The following is a 19,298-nucleotide window of genomic DNA, read 5'->3' as shown; positions in this document are numbered from 1 at the left end:
CCCCCCCCCCCCCCCCCCCCCCATGATGGTTTGACAACAGTAGAGGGTGTTGGTCCGAAGACCTGATTCGTTGACTCATCTTTTGCTCCATCCTACTATCACTCATGAACAAGACTCTGATATTTCAACTCCCCCACTTGAGACAAACCCGACCTGAACGAAGCATTGGGGTTTTTTTTTTTATTTAAGAACCATAATAAAAGTGTGCAATGACTAATGTAGATGGTTTTAGTGCTTGTCTAAAAATAGGTAAAGCAATGGTTGTGTGATCAGTTGCTCTTCAATACAGCCTAAAAAAACTAAATTTGGAGTAATTGATCAATAGTGAAGTCTAGATATTGAGTCTATATGCTTAAAATGCAATAAAGCACAGTTTAAAGTTGTGTAACTACAGCTTATTACATTGCTTCAGGGTTCTTGGAACTGCTTTTAAAGGTGCCTATTTTATCCTCAGCGTGGGGCCATGTACTTATGTTCCTACATGGATATTAGTCCTATGTAAGTGACTACAGGTATTACAGGAGCTGTAGTGAGAGAAGAAAAGTCAGAAGTGGAAGAGTGAAAGGAGGAGAAAAAGATTTTTTCTCACTTCAATTAATGGCGTATGAAAAACTGTGGACCTTTGTAAATGTCAGCGCGTGTCCTCAAATCAGTTGCGTGTGCAGAATGTCTTTGGTTAGGCTGCTTTGGCAGTGAGAGAATGGTTCTCCAAAGTGTTCTGTAAATTTTAGCTCTATTGTCAATCACTGTGACAGGAAATGCAACTTTGATTTAGAAAAATCTTTATGTTGTAGAGCATACTTTGTAGTGCAATGGAATAAAACCTAAAGATTTGTAATTATCTTGTCAGAGTGTTTAAGAAGCACAAATTCAGAACTGCAGTACGTGTTGTCAGAGATCAGTTTAACATGTTGAGGGTGGTGTCAGTAGAAAAATATTCCTGTTATGCTTTCAAAGTCTGCTTTGAGCTGTGTAAGTCTGTCACTAAGAGTACATAAGTCTGTTTCCTCATGTCTGATTTTTGCTATGGGTAATGAGTTTGTTGCCTTGATACGTCCTAATACACATTCTTTTCCTGACACTCATCTGCATGCTTATGAATTTATTAATTCATTTGAAGTGTCAAGTTGTTATTTTGCTTGGTGACGCAATTTACAAAGACCTCTTTTAATGTTTATTTCTGGAGAAATAGCACTCAAAATACATTTAAGCTAATTATCAGAACAAAGTGTGTCCCTGTCGAGACGCCAGGACAAATGCTCAGAGAATTGGAATTCTCAGGATTTAATCTGGGCATCTGGTCATTTGAGATATTGTACTTTGCCAATACAAATACAGCAAAGTATTGTGAACAGTGTTGTCCTGAGGACCCTTTAGTGGAAAAAAGTTTGGCTTTCTGAGTTGACAGCAAGTGTCAGTCAGGATTTGTGTGTTTGAGGTCGTAAAGAGATCATTTAAGCCACTGACTCAAGTTTCCTGAACTTTGTTTTTGCAATAAAGACAATTTGAAAGGACAAGTCAACATCAGAAAACTTTTATAACTTCCTGTTGAAAGTTAATATAGTTTTCTGGTTGTGAATTTGAGTTTTATTGTCCAAGATCATACACTTACCTGTTCCACTTCATTATGAAGTTTTTTGCTTTTGTTCCACTTGTCCCTTCCTAGGCCCAAGCATAGATGTGTTTATCGTTATTTTCATTTGCATAGTTATAGAAAGTAATACAAATGCTTGTATGTTAAAATGAGTGTGACAGAATTACTCCGCAGTGCCCCTAAGGACCAGCTCCTTTGACTACTTTCCCATAGGTTTATAAAATTTGGTAAATATGTAGAACTGAAAAAAGATGCATAAGATTTCTTGAAGCTATGGCCTAAATCTAACAGGAAGGATCAAAGATACCATTTTGGCATTGTACACACATATTTTAATGAACTACTAGAACTTTTGAAGTACATGCTTGAAACAGGGTCAGTTTACTGATAGGAAATTAGGTTCTCAAAAGCTTGAACTTTTGTCATAGGGTGTGGCTAGACCTTAAAGTTTTACTTCTTGCCAAAGAGCAAAAAAATGAAATGACTAAGACCAACGATCTGTGCTAAAATGGATGTTTGATCAGTGAAATCCTCAACACATTTATGTCCCATTATTCCACCATCAACCCCTCCCACTTTCAACAGGAAGTCAAATGTTTTACTCATGGATGGTATTCTTAAACCTGCTTGACTATATCAACTATATCAACTTTAAGTACCAGAAGCTGATGCTACTTTGTTTTCAAAACAGGGTTTTTGGTGAAGGGTGTAGCCTTGGTGTTGCAGCAAATTTCTAATGTTTTACCTACTCCCAAAAAACATGTTCCACACAAGTATGGGAATTAATGGGTGAATGCGTTGGTGCCCACAACCCTCAATTGTGTCAAGCTGTGATGGCCGATCATCCCCTTTTTGTTACCTGCAAATGTGCACTTGAGCAACATAATAATATCGCCATCTTGCATTGCTTCTTAAAGCTGTTGTTACTGGCTTTGATTAATTCTGTACTTTTCATCCATTTATCACAAAACTTCACTTTCTTTCTTTTTTTTTCCCGCAAACTTGGGTTGCATCAAGCCTCTCTCAGGGGTTTACAGCTTTCTCTGATGGATGACACTGTAGTCAGTAGTGTTGAAAGTGAGACAAGGCCACCCTCGGTATACAACGCTTAATAATCACTTTGTTGATTGAGTGCTGCACCCAATGTGCCATATGAATTTGTTTGTTGCAGAACAAAAAGAGTGGAGGGGAAAAATGAAAGCAAAACAGAGGACTTAATATTGTGGAAGTAATTATCTCACGCACCAACCCATCGTTTCTTTTATTCCATGACATCGTTCTCTCATTTCTCTCTTTCCACCGCCTACATGCTCTCCATCACTGACAACTAAAGTTCACTTTCAGGCTAACTTGCGTAGGCTTGCACACTGAGTTATTATATCAGTTTTGATGACCAAAGCTGCTTGGAAAGTCAGGAGTGATCAATCATGTTGTAGTGTAGTGGTAAAATAAGTGTGTATGTTGATGCCCGAGCAAGCGCTTAGATAAAGTGTGTGTTAGCTTTGCAACTTCAGTGTTGCTCTGTTGATCAGTCCATACAAAAATGAGTTAGGTTTTAACAGAACAAAGTTGAGATAAGTGATTAGCTCAAGTGCAGAAAAGTTTATTCACAAGAGAAAAGAAAATAATCAAAAAGCAATAAGTTTTAGGCTTTTTTTTTGCCCAATCTAGCAGAATACCAAGACTTGCTCTGTCAGCCTACAAGCCAGTTTTTCTCCCCCCTCCTTCTCAGTTAAGACAGAAACGCCAGATGAACAGCAATATTGACTTGCTCATATGGAATAAACAGACTGCAGCAGCAACAAGAGAAACAGATTTTTAAAAATAAAAGAAGAAAGTAGCTTTGAGGAATGTGAAAGGTCATGAGCTGAGACATAAATATTGAATTTTGAATTCAAAATACATGTGGTCAAAGAACGAAGTGAGCCTTTTGTGCTTCGGGTTTTTTTTTTCAGTTATCTTGAACTGGTAATTAAAGGGGGCATTAACCTTTCTGAACTTGGTTATGGGTAAAGTTAAACTGCCGGGCCTTCATTTTTCTTTTCTTTTTTTTTTCCTCTTGAATTCATCGCATTAAAGTTCAGAAGGCCTCTGCTTATTAAGGTGTCTTTGAAAGACTTCATATGGCCAGTTTTACTTAGCTATAACTGGCGCAATGCATAAGAAGTTCAGAAAACAAAGATGTATCGGAGTCAATGGGCTCATAGAGTTCTCGATTATATAATCAGTGTGAGGGGGGAAAAAATTCAAGATTTTAGGGTGGTAATGGTTTGTGGTGAAAAAGGCAGATGGTCAAATATTAACTTTAAAGAAGCATGAGCTGAACATTAAAACTAGTCAAGGAGAGGGTAAAATTGCTGTAATGCTTCAGTACTCGGAAGAGGCTGAGAAAACTATTTCAGTTCTTCTGGAGGTCTTTTTTTCTAAAGGTTATTAAACTATTTGTCTACAATTTACTTATGCAGAATAGCTGCAAATATTCTGTCCACTGTAGAGGGGAAAATATATATTTTCAGATGGCGGAATATTCATTTAATCTTTTGCAACTGGTTAAAACCATGAAAGCAGGTTTTTTTTTCCTTTTCTTTTAAAGTTAGGGATTCTAAATGATACTTTCCACATTTACACCCACACCTGCTAAAAGCTTTCATCTACTTTATCTACCATTCTTATTAACACTCTCACAGTATTTAAATCACCAAAGGTTACATCCCTGTTTTTGTCCTGCCATATAAACATGATCAATTTTTTAACATATAGCAACACATTACACAAAAATGATGGAAATACTGTATGTTAGGGTCAAAGTTCATAACTTAAGTGTTTTGCTTGACTTTTAAATAGATACATTTGTTAAAACATTTAGAGAAATATGCAATGCCATATGCAATTTAATATAAACATCTAATTGACATTTCCTTTTTTTTAAACTCAGAAACCAGTCTAATTCATAAAATAGCTCATATTCTTATTTCATTGTTTTGCATGTTTGTTTATTAGTAACAAAAGATCGCCTCATTCCATTTTATTACCATGGCAGCAAAATGACAGTGTCACAAAAACTCCTGCTACATAATAATCCAAGCTTTTTTTGCCACCAACCTTTCCACAAAGCAACTTGGCTGTGCCATACCATGTCAGCTCTTACCTCCATGTGCTACACTCCTACATTAGCACCCACTGTTTGCCAGAGTGCCCATTTTGTGTAATTATATAAACTACAGCGAGCTAATGGCCCCAACAGAGCAGTGTCTAGGCCCATTACACCCCGGGGCGTTGTGAAACACCATTACTACCACCAACAGCAGCCTGGAGCGTTTGGGTGCCAGTTTGTGTGCATCCACTCCTCTGTGAGTGTTCATGTAGATGCGTTCGTTGTAGGAAGTTGGCAATGGAGTGAGACATGTCACATAAATTCAACAGATACTCCAGACAATTGCCATTTTTAGCCACAAATGTGTGTCCTGTTGATATGGCCACTGCACCTGTCATCTCTCAGCCATTAATTTCTCCAGGGGCTTTAGCTGCTTGCCGTTGGGAGCTGCAGTTGACACAGCAGAAAAGACAGCAGGGCACCTCATACAACTTTTGGCACACATTGTAAGCACTTTACTAAGCATCAGCTCATTCTGCAAGCAAATACATTTTTATTTGAGGAAAAAGTGACTTTAATGGGCTGTTTTATCTACGTCTCTGTGTGTGTTCTTCCTTAACTCCATTACTGCCAGCGAATCTATTCACTTCATAAATTCTCCCAGACAAATATTTCTCTGACTTGATTTAAAGCCTCAGCTCTTAGAGCTAATCCTTATACATAATGTAGTCCCATCGAACTTGCCGCTTAAAAATATGACTCCAAAGACTTGTATCTTCAAGTCTGTTAGCCTTTCTTGGACTCAAACTATTCACTGATTCACCACCAAGTTTGAGTAACTCCAAGTTTAAAGAAAGAGATGAGAATAAATAGTGTATAAAGGGCTACACGATATATAAAACAAAAGATGTCTCTTAAATGTCTGGGTCAGCCTCGTTCTTCTTCTCTTGTGCGCACTTCATAAAAGATCCAGGTTCTGCCTTTTGCGCTACGCAACATGACGTCATTAACATTAAGTTGATTTTTTTTTTTACATTTTGAAATAGAAATGGAATGGATTCATTTTAAAAAAAAGGTTAAACCCACACCCCTAGAGAGTAGTATGGTAAATGTAAGTTTATTGCAACTAATATTGCTATATTTAGCGATATTGGAATTGCTTGTTTCTAGAGATGAAACATGTTGTGTCTCTAGTAATAAATCAGCTCATCGCTGTCAGATGTAGGTTAAAACTGTTACCACAGCATGAAAATTTCACTTGAGAGTGGCCTTGGTGGCTGTGCAGCCATTATGTTATTCTATTTTATTTCAAAGAAAGAGTCTCAGCTATTGATGATCTGCTTTCTCCTCCATATCAATAGCCATTAACAACTTTAAGCCTTGCCAAGCATGTAGGATGGAGAGCTAATTGCCTTTTTTTCCCCTAGACTTCTGTATACAGCAATGATGAATCAGTGTCTTTGTTGGCATTGTGGGATAAATGGATATGAATGCCTGAATAACCACAAGCACCCACACATGCAGTTGTAACAGACACAAATCGCTCCATTTTGTGTCTTGCCTGTGCATCCAATTTGCCGTATCATCTCCTTTACTGATTTCTTCCTAAAAGATGGATAACAAACATGACACCATGTCCTTACCTTTTTTTTGTTACTTCTCTCATTTCTGTTTAGTAACACACAACACTTTTATTACACATTTTAATTTCTTATTTTTTTGGTCATTCAGTCACATTTCTGGCCTCTTGGCATAGACTACTGCCACCTGTGTGGAATAGAGTGAGTGAGGCATTCCCCCCTGACAGCGAAATGTATGCAATTAAACTGTATTAAAGTCGTTAGCCCAACAGACGCAAGAGCCAGCAGATGGTTACGATGCAGAAATATGCTCTTAATGAAGCTCCTCAGTCACTATGGCTGTGTACTTGTGTGAAGAAGGATGCATAAGTGCACTTGTGTGTTTGTGTGTGTATGTTCTTTTGGCTGGAATACTCGAAGCAGCACTTGATTACGCAGAGGTTGGTCTTCGTGTAGCATAGTAATTAGTCCTGGTGGCGGAGGCAGAAGCACATGGTAAATTCCATTCTTACTTAGCCACCTCTGTGGAGGTTGAAAAAGGTGACATGGGGTGCATTTATATGGTTGTCAAGTTTCTTGATTTGTTTAAGCTTTAAAAATGAGCCTACCATGAGAAGTAAATGAGCACTCAAGCTGACATTTTGAGGGTCAGTGTTACTAAAAATAAATGAGCTGAATCATGAAGCCATTTAAAACATTTTTAGCCAGAAATACCAAATTTTGTTTGCATGACAGTGGCTTAAATCCAGTATGTCACTGGGCTGTGACTGTTAGTGACGAGTTAGCAAACGGCCTTCACGAGGGAGGCTCCAAAATGTCTCAATGTTCGCTGTGGTTTCCAGTTTCCCTGTCTGAGTCACAGAGACTCTCTCTGTCGTCTTGTCATTTCAAATTTGAACATGTTCAAAAGATTTGTGCAACAGAATTTCTCTCACTCAAAGAAATCAAAGTTGTCGGGTGTCTTAAACAGTTCTCAAACTCTTCTCAGCTTAGTTTTCTTATTCTAGAGCTGTAGGGGAGCTGCATACGTGCTCTCCTACAAGGGTGTAAATCCCATCTCATTATTGGGGGGACAATAAACAAGAAAATTTCTTAAGAACAATTTTGGGGGGTTCGGCAAAGTTACAGTAAAATGTAATGCAAACAGTATTTAATTGTGATTGTTACGAAGGCTGCCAGATACTTGGTAGACAGTAATTTTCTTATGAATTAAGGTATTTTTTTAAAAATACCCAAAATTCTTTTTTTTTTTCTTAGATTAATGGCGGATTTCTCTCTTTTTTTGCCTTTTTATATTTGTATTGTTAAAATACAGTTTCCTTCATTGAATTATTGGGGGTGACAAATCTACACTTCCCCAAATCACCCCCTCCCCCCAACCCCCCCTGGGATTTACGGCTATGCTCTCCTATGACATGAAACATCTGAGACTACAGCCATGAATGTCCAGGTCTGAAAACTATGTAGAAGACAAATGGTAATTAACCTGTCTTGATTTCACAAGTTTACTCCATTAGATTAAACTGTAAATGTAGGAGTGACTGCCAAGGTGGGTATAAAGTGAGCTGAGATGGGCAACAAAAAAAAATGCATGGCCTAAAATACAGTTTTGCAAGCCGTGCACATGAAAAAGGCTCTGATTTTTAAAAACTGTCTGCTTAAATTGCAGTCACACAGCTCACAGGTCACTTGGTTGCAAACATTCAGAATTCAGTGAGACTGACACTGAAAATTTGTCTTTTTTCTTGCAATTTTCCTTCTGTCTCGAGTCCCTAACTAGACTCCAACAGTTGCAGCCCAGTGAGATTCTTCCCTAAGATTAAGTCAGTTGGCCGCTTTTCACAGAAAGTAAAATACTAAGTTCAGTGATTCAAAACAGCCAGTCTAAAGGGCTGAAACTTACAGTTAAAGGTCCTTAACATTATGTTTTAATACTTCTCCGTAATCCATAGTGTTTGTTGAGTTTCTTAATGGCGTTAAATTCCCCCTTTTTTTTTTTTTTACTTTTTTGAATGTATGCAGATTTCTTTGCAAAAGTGTCACCAAATATGCAAATTTTCGAAACCATTAAATTTCAAACAAATGAAGTATTCAAGCTTTAACACCTGAGACATTTTATGATCAAATCTAGAAATGAAATCAGCTAAAAGTTCTACTAAAACAAATAAAATACTGTTTTTAAAAGAAAGCTTTTAAAATAAAAAGAATCAACATACTTTGCATTAGTTTATTTCTTTATTGATTTTAAATTTCATTGTATATCCATAATTTTGGATGCTCATCTTGATACTATTGAAGACTTCAATATATATATATATATATATATATATATATATATATATCAGCCATACATGCAGGTAAAATGAAAAACTCAAGACACATTTTAGATTGCACAAGTCTTCAAAAAAAGTTTTCTTTTCTTTTCTTCTACGTACCTGTCATTGTCAATAATGCAATATGGGCTGAGACTGATTCTTGAAAGTGTATAATGCTTTTTTTGACAGCATATTTCAGGTGGGATTTTTTTTTTTCTCCATTCATCATTTGTGACAGCCGCAATTCTTGGGTATTTGACAGATTTTTCTCTCTAGTTTATTTCTTCTGTGAAGATGTTGACTGTTGTCATAAATTTATTTCCTTTATTATGCAACAGATCCCAAAGACTAAATATAGCAGCTGACCTCTTGGCAACATTAAAGCTATAATTTAATATTCCTATATTATGAGTTTAGATGTTTTATTAGTCTTAAATAAGCAGCACTTTGCAGCAGCTCAGTGATCAGATTCTGATTCTCCTAATATTCGTTCTATAATGTAGCCAGGATACAGTAAAGCTGTTCTGTTCAGGACGGTCCTTTCACTTTAAGAGCCTGCAGCAGTGAAGTACAGTAGGGGGGACTTGTGCGGTGTCTTGCCCCAGGCATACAGGACCACAGAGGCGATGCACAGGCTACCAGCTATACACATGTTCACACGACTTTGTTAAATTAGTGGCTGTTGTAATAATTCTCCCAAGGCAGTTTTTTTTTTCTCCCTTTAAAATAATTTTCTCTTGAACCTTTTCTCTCTTTTTTTAATTTTTGTTCAGTTAAATTAACCACTTACTGGTGAATTATTCTCACTTTAAGGAGCCGTAAAGATATTCAGCAAGGACTCTGCTGTTCAAATTTTATAACGGTGTTTAATTAATTTCCTTTTTAAGCACGTGACTGTTTTTTACACAAGCAAAACACGATATAATACAAAGCCCCGCGACACACGGAGCCACTCCCGCTCACACAAAGTCTGTTGTCTGCGAGCAGATGTGGTGGATTTCAAATGTGCGCGAGAGGGTGAGTGATGAAAGGGGAGAGCTGATGGTGCTGCTTCGTTGAATACAGATGAGAGAAAGCCGAGCTGAATTCTGATCAGGCCGTGCTCTTCCTCCATTCTCCCCAGAGTGAAAGCACTTTAGAGGCCTTCGGCTTTCTGAACTCGAGAGGGACGTCACGCGGGCAGTCTTTCGAACTCAAGGTGCACAACTTCTTCCTCAAAGGAGCAGCCATTATGGCATTTCGTACTTGTAAAATTAATAAGGGATTGGATCTTTTAATGATAAAATGAAAATCCCATTTTATGTTTGAAGACACTAGAGGCTGAATTTGTTAGCATTTTTATCAGTGCTCTCTCGCAACCTGAATATTTTTAAGTACTCCAACAGGGTTTTAACTTATTTTAAAGGCCTCAGGCTCATAAAAATCAGCCAATAAAGAACTTACCAGCTACTCTCTTTGCTTAGCTTGGGAAAAATAACAAACCTTAGAATAAAGTCTGTGTCAAAAATCAGCTTTCGTTAGGTTCACTTATAATTTATTCAGTAGTAGAAGTAGTAGGGAGTGAGGCGAAGTCTGACGTCTGGAATGTGGCTTCGATAGCAGTTTTGAGTTAATTAGTTGAAGACAATGTGTACTTTTCCACCCCGGAGCGGAATACAAATTCTTTTTTGTCGAAGTGTCATCGGGGTCGTCTCACCGGCTCATTAAAAACAAGCGCGGAAGGAACAAATTAATGGGAGCCAAACACCTTTAGTTTTAATACGTAGGAGGGTAAACTGATGCTGTAACAAAAATCTCTGCTTCAAGACTTTGCTTGGTTGACTTTCTCAGCCGTTGGATGTGAAAAAGCACTTTGACCCGGTCTTAAAATAAGAGTTTAAACCAAAACGATTTAAATATTTTACCTAGTTGAGGAAGTAAACCAAAAAAAAAAAGCAGTTTGCAACAGGATAGCATCCTTTCAGACAGCAGCAAACTGTTTGGAGTTGGATGAGCGCAGACACCAAAGCCCCAGCGGGATTTGTCTTTTGGTGTGATTATCAACACTGTGATTGGTTGTAAACCCTGTTGTCACGGCAATGATTTCAGCCTTGATGATGAGAGCTTCTGGGACACCAATCCACAGCATGCCCGTACACACACACATTTTCACTCTGTCTTACTGCTAACCAGCCTCATTCCCTTCCCAGAGAGAGGCATTAGTTGGCTAGATTGAACTCGTGTCTGTGTGTGTGAGGGTGTGTGTTGTTGTTGTCCGTCTTCTAACTTACAAAGTAATGTACAGAACAAGAATCTGGGGAGAGGCTGAAGCTCTTCAGAATTGTACTTGACACTTTGTTCTTTCTATTCCTTATTCTTTTTCTAAGTTGGCCCATTTTTTAAAAAAAATTTCTTTCGTTGTCTCAGCTGTAATTAAAATACTTTGAGTCAGTGACACTCTGAAACACACACACACAGAAGCAGAAAGAAAACATTTTATCTACTGTGTCAATGACACTTTAACACAGCAAATCCAAAAGCCTTTTTTTGCAAATGGTGACATCGTTGTATGGCTTGGGGATTAGTAAGACCACAAACAGGTCAGCAGTTCAAAAGTTGTCCACAAAAACTAAAACTGTTAAACAAAAAAAGAACTTCTGGCATTTGCTCAGTCGGCTCACCCCGGTAGCTCACTTCAACAATCCAGCTCAATTCAACAATCTTAACATAAACCAAGTCAAGTAAAGTGAACCAGGAGATCTTTTTTCCTGAGTTGAATGACAAATCATTTGTGGCTTTTTGCTCTGTCTGATTGAGAGAGCAGGAATATACACACCCAGGTCAACACTTTAGCCCCCTTTCCAGCTGCACTAAAGTCAATATCTCACTGGTGACTCAAAATTGCAAGGAAAAGACAAATTTTGCGTGGTGAATTTACAAAAATCATAGCCTATTTGTGTGTGTATGGCTTGGAAAACTATCCTAGGCCATGCACGTTAATTTATAGCTCACCACCACCCATATTGTCCCTGGCCCGCTTTGGACCCAACTTGACAGCTGCCCTTACTTTTATAATCTAATCTACTGGAGTACACGTTTAAAATGAGGAGACAGAGTTCAATAACTCTTTATTAATTATTATTTATGTGGTTTTAAGTCTTGAACATTTGGGGCAGTATTTCTGTCATAAATAGCTTTAGCGGCTTTAGCACTTGTCACACTAATATTTTTAACATTTTTAAAAATCGAGCAAGAAGACTGCAAGCTTCTTCAACTCATGCAATGAAATTGAGAACCCCAGTGAACATTTGGCAACATTTTGGAGACTCCTTCATGAATGCCAGCTAGTTGCCAACGCTCGCAGTCCAGTGAGATACTAGCTTGACATATGCCCAGTGTTACATCCCTAACACGTCTACTGTTATATCCCTGAGCCAGTGAGGGAGGTAGTCACAGAACAGAGTTGGCAAGTAGGTGTGAAGAGGTGGGTTGTGACAGCATCCCTCCAATCTGATCATTGAATCTGCTGTCAGTCACTGAGTCTGTACTACACACACTGACAAGCCACTTGGCCAGTTTGATTGGCACATGTGTGAATGACCAGAGGGACTCATCTGTGCAGCCATATTGTGGAACCATATTGAGGTTCTTCATGTCAGAAATAAACATTATCCAATGTCGTTCTCGATCCCTTCGTGTCTCAGAGAAGGAAAAGTGAGGATTCTTTGAATAATCTGTCAAGAGTTCTGGTGTTGTCAGCTAGAAAAAGAGGCCACTTGGTACAGAATCATCAGTAGGTTTCTTATCTATCCCATCAAACAATGCAGTATTTTAATTGCTTCAGTATGATTAAAAATTTGAGGATTTTTTTGTTTTATTTTTTTTCTAAATCTATCCTTCTGTTGAGTTGTTTCGTTCAGATGCCTTAGATTGAAACTGGCATATATTATGCAAGTCGTTCTTCTATTTTAGTTTATTTACTTGGTTCCTAGAAAAACGAAGAACATCTCAAGTCCAGGTTATTTTGTCGCCTATGGAGAAATTAAGGCCACTCTAAATCTAAATGCTTTGCTTCTGAGTTTTAAAATAGTCTACTTTTGTGTAAATGTAACCCCATGGTATAAAAATTCAGCAGCTACTGTCTGTGGCTCATTAATTTTCTTTTATCGTGTCCTTCTTTACCCTCTTTTAATATTGATCATCTTCAGATTCATCTTCAGCGGTTTCTTAATTCAATAGTTTTCTTTCTCCGAAATTCTGGTCACCATCCTCCCTTTTATGTGTGAAATTGATTTTTATATTTGGTCTCTGCCGCTCTGTCGTTTTACATTTTGTCCGCCTGCTGAATATTTGTTCTTTCTCTTGCACTAGGGCTTGATGATCCTCCTACAGAACCTCCCCACAATGCACTGGGGCAATGAGGAAGTGAGCGTGCTGCTGGCTGAAGCCTACAGGTTGAAGTTTGCCTTTGCTGACGCTCCCAACCACTACAAGAGATGATGAGTGTGGCTCTCGGCTGCCGCTGCTCCTCCTCCTTTTCCGTCTCAGTCGTCTGCTGGACTCACAGGCTTCTATGTGAAAGGACCCCCTCTCCCCTTTTTCTTAACCTCTTCTTTGCCCAGATTTCTGTGGGCCCTTTCAGCTACCAAGAGATTGAAATCGACCATTGACTAAAGATGTGGTGTCGCATTCTAACAGCTCTGAAATGTGCACTCCTACAGTCCGATGCAGAAACGGATCTTGAACGTTGATTGCAGTTTTTTTTTGTTGGAGATTGGAACGTTGGCGTCTCAGATAAACAACCCCGAGCCCGATGCAGGACTACGAGCCGTTGCTCAGCACCGCCCCGGGGTTAGGTCTGCCTCAGAGAAATGTTCTTTTCTGCCCATTTTACACTACCATGCCAATATGTTTGTTTTTGTTCCTTAAGGCAAAAATGTGACCTTTTTTCAGTTTGGGGAAAAAAAATAAAAATAAAATCTGGTAGAAGGGCATTTCTCTGGATGATTTAAATATGCGTGGCCTCTCTCTTGTTGGCCACATGACCTGAAAAGCGTAATTCAGCTATTCTGAAGTGGAGTTCTCTTAAACGTTATGGACAAATAATATCTTACCTGTTGTAGGTAGTTCTTGGAACAACCTCAGTTTGAAGAGTTTATTACAGATCAAACTGACCAGCTAATGGCAAATTTTGATTGTGGCCATCTGGAAAGAAAAACCTTCCCACCTTAAAAGTTTTACATTTGGTTTATGCAAAAAGCAATTTAATCATTAAAGGCCTAACATACCTAGAAGAAAATCATGTCACCTACCACCTTTCATGCCAAAGATTTAAAATAAGATCATCTTATGATGAGAAATGACATATAGAGCTGTTTTGGTCAAACCTTGTAAATGACATTTTTGCGCCGTCTCATGCAATATCGCGAGATCTCTTGAGATGTGTTATTATGTCAACTTGGTAACTATAAATTGACTGAGTTGGAGCTATTTTTTAGGTGGCAAATATTCATCAGCTGTGACGGCCATCTTGCATTGGGTTGGCTCTAAAAGTTGTAGATGTAATCGCAATTATTACCTTTAGAGAAAGTCATTAAAATCTATTCTCTGGTTCAGTGAACTGGCAATAATAAACATTAACGCCGCTATCAGTTTGGCATTACACAGTAGTTCCAGCAGAAATATTATATCATTGCTAGATGCATAGGAAGTGCTACAGCTAGCTGCTGCCTTTATTTTCTCTTCCAAATCATTGTACTATGTAAAGGTTTCTAAAGTGTTGTTCACAGAAGCTGCTTTAAGACGGCATCCTCTCGGACTAGCCATTAGCTTGCCACACTGATCAGAATTTACCTCCATTTCTCCCAAGAGGTATCTGCAACAGGTAAGATTTAAATTGTTCATAACCTTTTCATATACCCTACTTCAAAAGATTGAGCTTGGAGGAACATGACCTCTCCTGTTTTTGCTTTATGAGGGGTGGGATTGTTTCTTTTTGAAGATTTTATTGGGGGGGGGGCCTTCTCCTCCTCCTCCCATCTTTTTTCCTCAAAGCACATGCTCAACAAATCAGTCTCCCTTTCATCCTCCTACATCACAGCAACATTACAGCGTATGAATAGAAGGCAAACAGTGGCAGGAGGCTGCCGGTCGGTGTCTCACATGACGCTGAAGTTAATAAGTCATCAGGAGTCTCTGTACTTGTTAGAGCCGCCTGCATTTAAAGAACTGTCATTAACTTCTCTACTCTAAGCATGCTGTTGGACTACCTCAAACATCACAGTAACGTTTTTGTCACTTAAAAAAAACTAAACCACAAATTTTTAGTAGCAAAACTGCTTAAAAAAAGTGAAATCCTATTTTTCAAAACCCATCCATTCATTCATTACCCGCTGTTTTCCTCTCCGGGTCACGGGGGAGCTGGTGCCTCTCTCTAACAGTCACCGTGTAAGAAGCAGCACCCAGATTTATTATTTCGCCTTATTTAATAAAAGTAGAACTCTGGTATCTTTTGGTTTTTTGTTTTTTTTTTCCACCATTTCCTTTTTCTTTGCCTTTCAGTTTCCATTTCCAGAGAAGTGCAGCAATCACATAGAGCCTCACATTCTGAAAGAGTCACATTGTGTTAATGTCGATGGGAGCATTCTGATGCTGCACTGGAGATAAAACTTTCAGGAAAAAGTCATATCAAGGCTGACAGTAATCCAGTCTGCACGGAGTCATCCATATGAATTGTACGAGGCTGTTTCCGTTCGATAAAACGCATGAAAGCAGAAGAAGCCTTGTTATTTATTCCGTCCTTCTACGTTTTAAATGATGCCTCACATGGTGGATTCATACTAGTTTGCCTAATTTAACCATGTGTAACCAGCACTGATCTTGCTTTCCTTCAAAACACTTTGATTTGTACAAGACCAACATGAACATTATGCCTCCAACAGATGCGTGGAAGTCCTGATAGGCTATTTAAAATGTCAAGATTTTATCAAAGGTTTTTTTCACTGGGTTAAAGATGATTTTCTGTTTCAATTTTAGCTTCAGTTAATTGATCAGATAAAGATGTAGTAAATCCCAAAATCGAGCTATGAATTAGGAATAAGCATTTTATGCAAAAACACTCTGAATTTGTTGCTAATCGTTCCATTTTTCTTTAAATATTTAAACCCCCCCCCCAAACACACACACTCATTGTCCCATCCTGTCTTTATCCCCAGTCATGTTTACCAAAAAGGCTCTGGTCCAAAGGATGTGTGAAAGTAAAGCTGCAGCTCACCCGTGACCATAGTTTCCATTTTATAATCCTTTCAAAATAAAGTAGGATGTCAGAAACAGATGCTAGGGCACTGCGAGATGTTTTTTTTTTTCTTTCAGGATGGAGAAGTGGGTGGTAGGTGTTGTCTTAAAGGAAAATAAAGGACTGGAAAAGCACCATTAGGAAGCAGCTTAGCATGTGTTTTAAAAAAAAACAAAACAAAAATGTTCTGACAGTTGCATTGATTCTTCAGATTCTCCCCTTTATAGACTTAGAAATGTTTAAAATCACTGTCCATCCCTAGTATGAATATAAACATTTTCTTGTGGATGTGTGAAGCTTTTCTCCAGAATCCTTTTTTCACCCTGTTAGCCTTTTGGTTATTTGCTCTTATATTGAATCAAACCTGAAGTCTAAATATCCCTGACCAAATCAATATTGATTCAAATTGAAAATCAAATCGAGTGGGGACTTTGTGAATCCGAATCACTTTGGGAAATCAGGCCCAACACCTGCCTCTCTGCCTGTAACTGTACTCTGAGGGGAAAAGAAGCTATTTAATTTGTAAAGTGCATTTTTTAATAACGGCAGGAACCGAAACTCTAAAATAAAAATTTAATGGGAGGGAGATTAATCATATCTTTACATGTGCTTATCACATTTCATTCTGTTTGGACTCTTGGCAGGCTCAACGGTTGCTCAGAAATATCTGCGCATTAATAGATTACATTCTCGCGCCGATATAAACCCGATCGCGGCTCGTTCTGTTGCACACCTTCCTCTGCTCGTACCTGACAGCAGAACTATATTGGTGTAATGTTGCGAGGACGCGGCGGCGGCGGTCGGGTAATCAGACATTCATGACATAACCGAAAGCAGTTAACATCCGGAGCCTCCTGTAGCGACTCCGCCAGGATCCATTATTGTCACCCAAGCCGGCAGAGACGGTGAGCGTAGGTGTGTGAAGGGGAGAGGAGAGAAGGAGGGTGTTGTGTTTCTTTGGAAGTTTTTTTTTTTTTTTTCTGAGAGCTGTCAGTCTTTGATCACACTCTGGGATTTTTTTTTTTTTTAACACAATCTGAACCAGTTTCACAAGCCCCTCATCTCCCATGCTCTCTGACAAGAAAAACTGCACTTAATTCAAAAGTCTAGAGCCTTTTTCCTTCCTTTTTTGTATGAGATATATATTCTTTCAATCAGCATTTAAAAGAAAAAAAAAAATCATCTTTTAGATCCTATTTTTTTATGACTACGTATGTTTACGTTAAATCGTGCCTGACTCTGGAGACGCCATTCTGGTTGTTTTTGACCACCAATCAACTTGAAATGTTTTGAATTTCTTGAAAAAACAAACAAACAAAAAAAAAAAGGAGAGATTTCAGGTTTTTCATTTACTTGTTTCATTTTTCTCTGTGCATTTACATCGTCTTAAAATCTCAAACTTGGCAGTTGTTTGCTGAACCTGTCCCCCCCTCCTCGTCCCTTTGCAGCAGGCCTGTCAAGCTCTGATGCTGAAGCTGCATCCACGAGTGGGGTAGCAGCGTTTAAGGAGTTTGAAGTGCTAAAAGGTGTAAACATCTTCATCTGCTCCAACATAAGGTACATTAATTAGTCAGTGTGTTTTACCCATGAAGGAAAACAACTGTGTTTGAACATGGCTTTTGGTAGGATTTAATAGTCCTCGCCAGTCAGTGATGCTATCAAAGATAATTCCTTCAGCTTCATACATTTTTCAGTCAATCAGCCTAAGCCTATTTGCTCTACTAAACTATGTTGGCTCCTGCCTCTGGTTAAAGACTATCATCTTGTATTTTTCAGCGTCCGTGTCTCGGTTTGTCAGTTCGGGAAAATGTTGACTTGTTAACGGTTTGTTTAGCTCTGGCTTCAGGCTATTGGCACTCATTTACAAATCAAGCTCATATCCCCTTTTTAGATGATTTTTACTGGTTATATGGTCATATATAATATTAAATTTGTGAGTAAACACCAGGAGGCAGCTGGTGAGTTATACCAGCTTTATTCATAAAGCACTTTAAACAACCATAGGACTAAAGTTCTGTACAATAAATAAGACATAACAGCAATCACAAGTTTAATTTTAATCCAAAAGACTGAATCTGAGAGACAGAAATATCCATTTGCAAACTGAAATGTCTATAGCTTATTTTACTTCAATAAACACTGACTGATAATTGACATAGATGCTAACTTAACGTTGAAAACCAGAGAAAAGCTGACAAAATTAGCATTGTGTCAACTGGAAATGCAAACGCAATCATTTCACAGTAACTTGCAAACACATTCTTCAGGGTTCAGCAAAGATGGACAAATATATGAAAACACAGCTTTACTGCAACATGTTTCAACTACGGCAACTCTGATAGGACAACCGGCGCCGTGCAGCATCTCTGCTGACGACTCTCTTGAAGTGGCAGCACGGATTCACAAAAACTGATTTTTGACCTTTTAAAAATGGATTCGGGACCTTTCGTTTCTGCGGTGCATCTAAAAATAGATTAGAACCCCCCCTCTCGAGGTAACATTAGTGTTTTAAGCTGCTGGTTAGAGCTCAGTCCTGCAGGAGTTAAACTGACAAGCTGCTTCGAGTGCTTCCGGTAAAACCAGCGACAGTTTTCGAGTTTAGGTGTTGAAGTTGCCACCATTATAAGCATGTGCAATAAATGTAAAGCTTCACAGGCATGGCAGCGGGAACTAAGGAGGGGGGCAGGTGTATGCAAACGGTGAATTTTTGCCTTAATGCACAGACTTGTTTTGCTCTGAAACATCAAACGTTGGAGGTTTAATCTTGATTTAGACTCTAGGAATGCATGTCTGTGTGAGTCGTGGGTATAAAGAAGGTTCCAAAGCCCTTGTCAGATCATTCAATGAAGGTTTTTTTAAATTATTTTATATGCTGTAATTTCCCCTTTAACGTATTGTAATTTGTCACCTACTCTAATGTATGAAAAACAAGATAACTAACAAACAAATCTGCCCACGCATGCACATGCAAACATTCTTAAGAGCATTTTCAGGCAGGTTTCTGAAAGTAACACTTCAAGATGCTTTTTTTTTGTTTTTCCCCCCCACTTCCTTTGAGTAAAATATGTTTATGAAAACCAAACTGAAAAAAAAAACAAACCCTCCCCTATGGATTTTGCCTCCAAGTTCTGAGAGAGAAATCTAATAATACTAGATTGTGTGGGTGACAGGAGTAGTTCTTGAGTTTAAAAAATGTGTACAGAAACAAATATCTGTAAATAGAAAGTGTAAATAAATCCTATATATGAAAAATGACTGTGGCCTCGTGTTATGTTGAGAATTTTGCTCTAAATATCACGTGTCCAGTTGCAGAGAGGTCCAGATACTGCGTTTTAGCACAAATTGGCGACGGAGATGCCCTGATTTACGTTCTGTACGATGAGGAGGCAGAAACGACGAAGGAGTTCTGTGCAATTCCTGTGCTTATCTTTGTCTTAACAGG

At 38.5% G+C, this 19,298-nt stretch overlaps 1 protein-coding gene across 4 annotated transcripts in view; it reads left to right on the top strand.

The window, feature by feature from the left end:
• tbc1d22a (TBC1 domain family, member 22a) overlaps positions 1-19,001 on the top strand; it is a 137,238-nt gene extending 118,237 nt beyond the window's left edge. For all 4 annotated transcript variants that reach the window (XM_037981210.1, XM_017436230.3, XM_037981211.1 and 1 more), the window contains one exon: positions 12,934-19,001. In XM_037981210.1, the coding sequence (XP_037837138.1) occupies positions 12,934-13,062 (129 nt within the window). In that variant the 3' untranslated portion in view covers positions 13,063-19,001. The remainder of the gene's footprint in view (positions 1-12,933) is intronic.
• The last annotated feature ends 297 nt before the right edge of the window (positions 19,002-19,298 follow it).

The sequence above is a fragment of the Kryptolebias marmoratus genome, linkage group LG18, assembly GCF_001649575.2.
Source record: "Kryptolebias marmoratus isolate JLee-2015 linkage group LG18, ASM164957v2, whole genome shotgun sequence".
NCBI lineage: Eukaryota > Metazoa > Chordata > Actinopteri > Cyprinodontiformes > Rivulidae > Kryptolebias > Kryptolebias marmoratus.
Note: the sequence above shows the minus strand (reverse complement) of the source record. Positions and strands in the feature narration are given on the sequence as shown.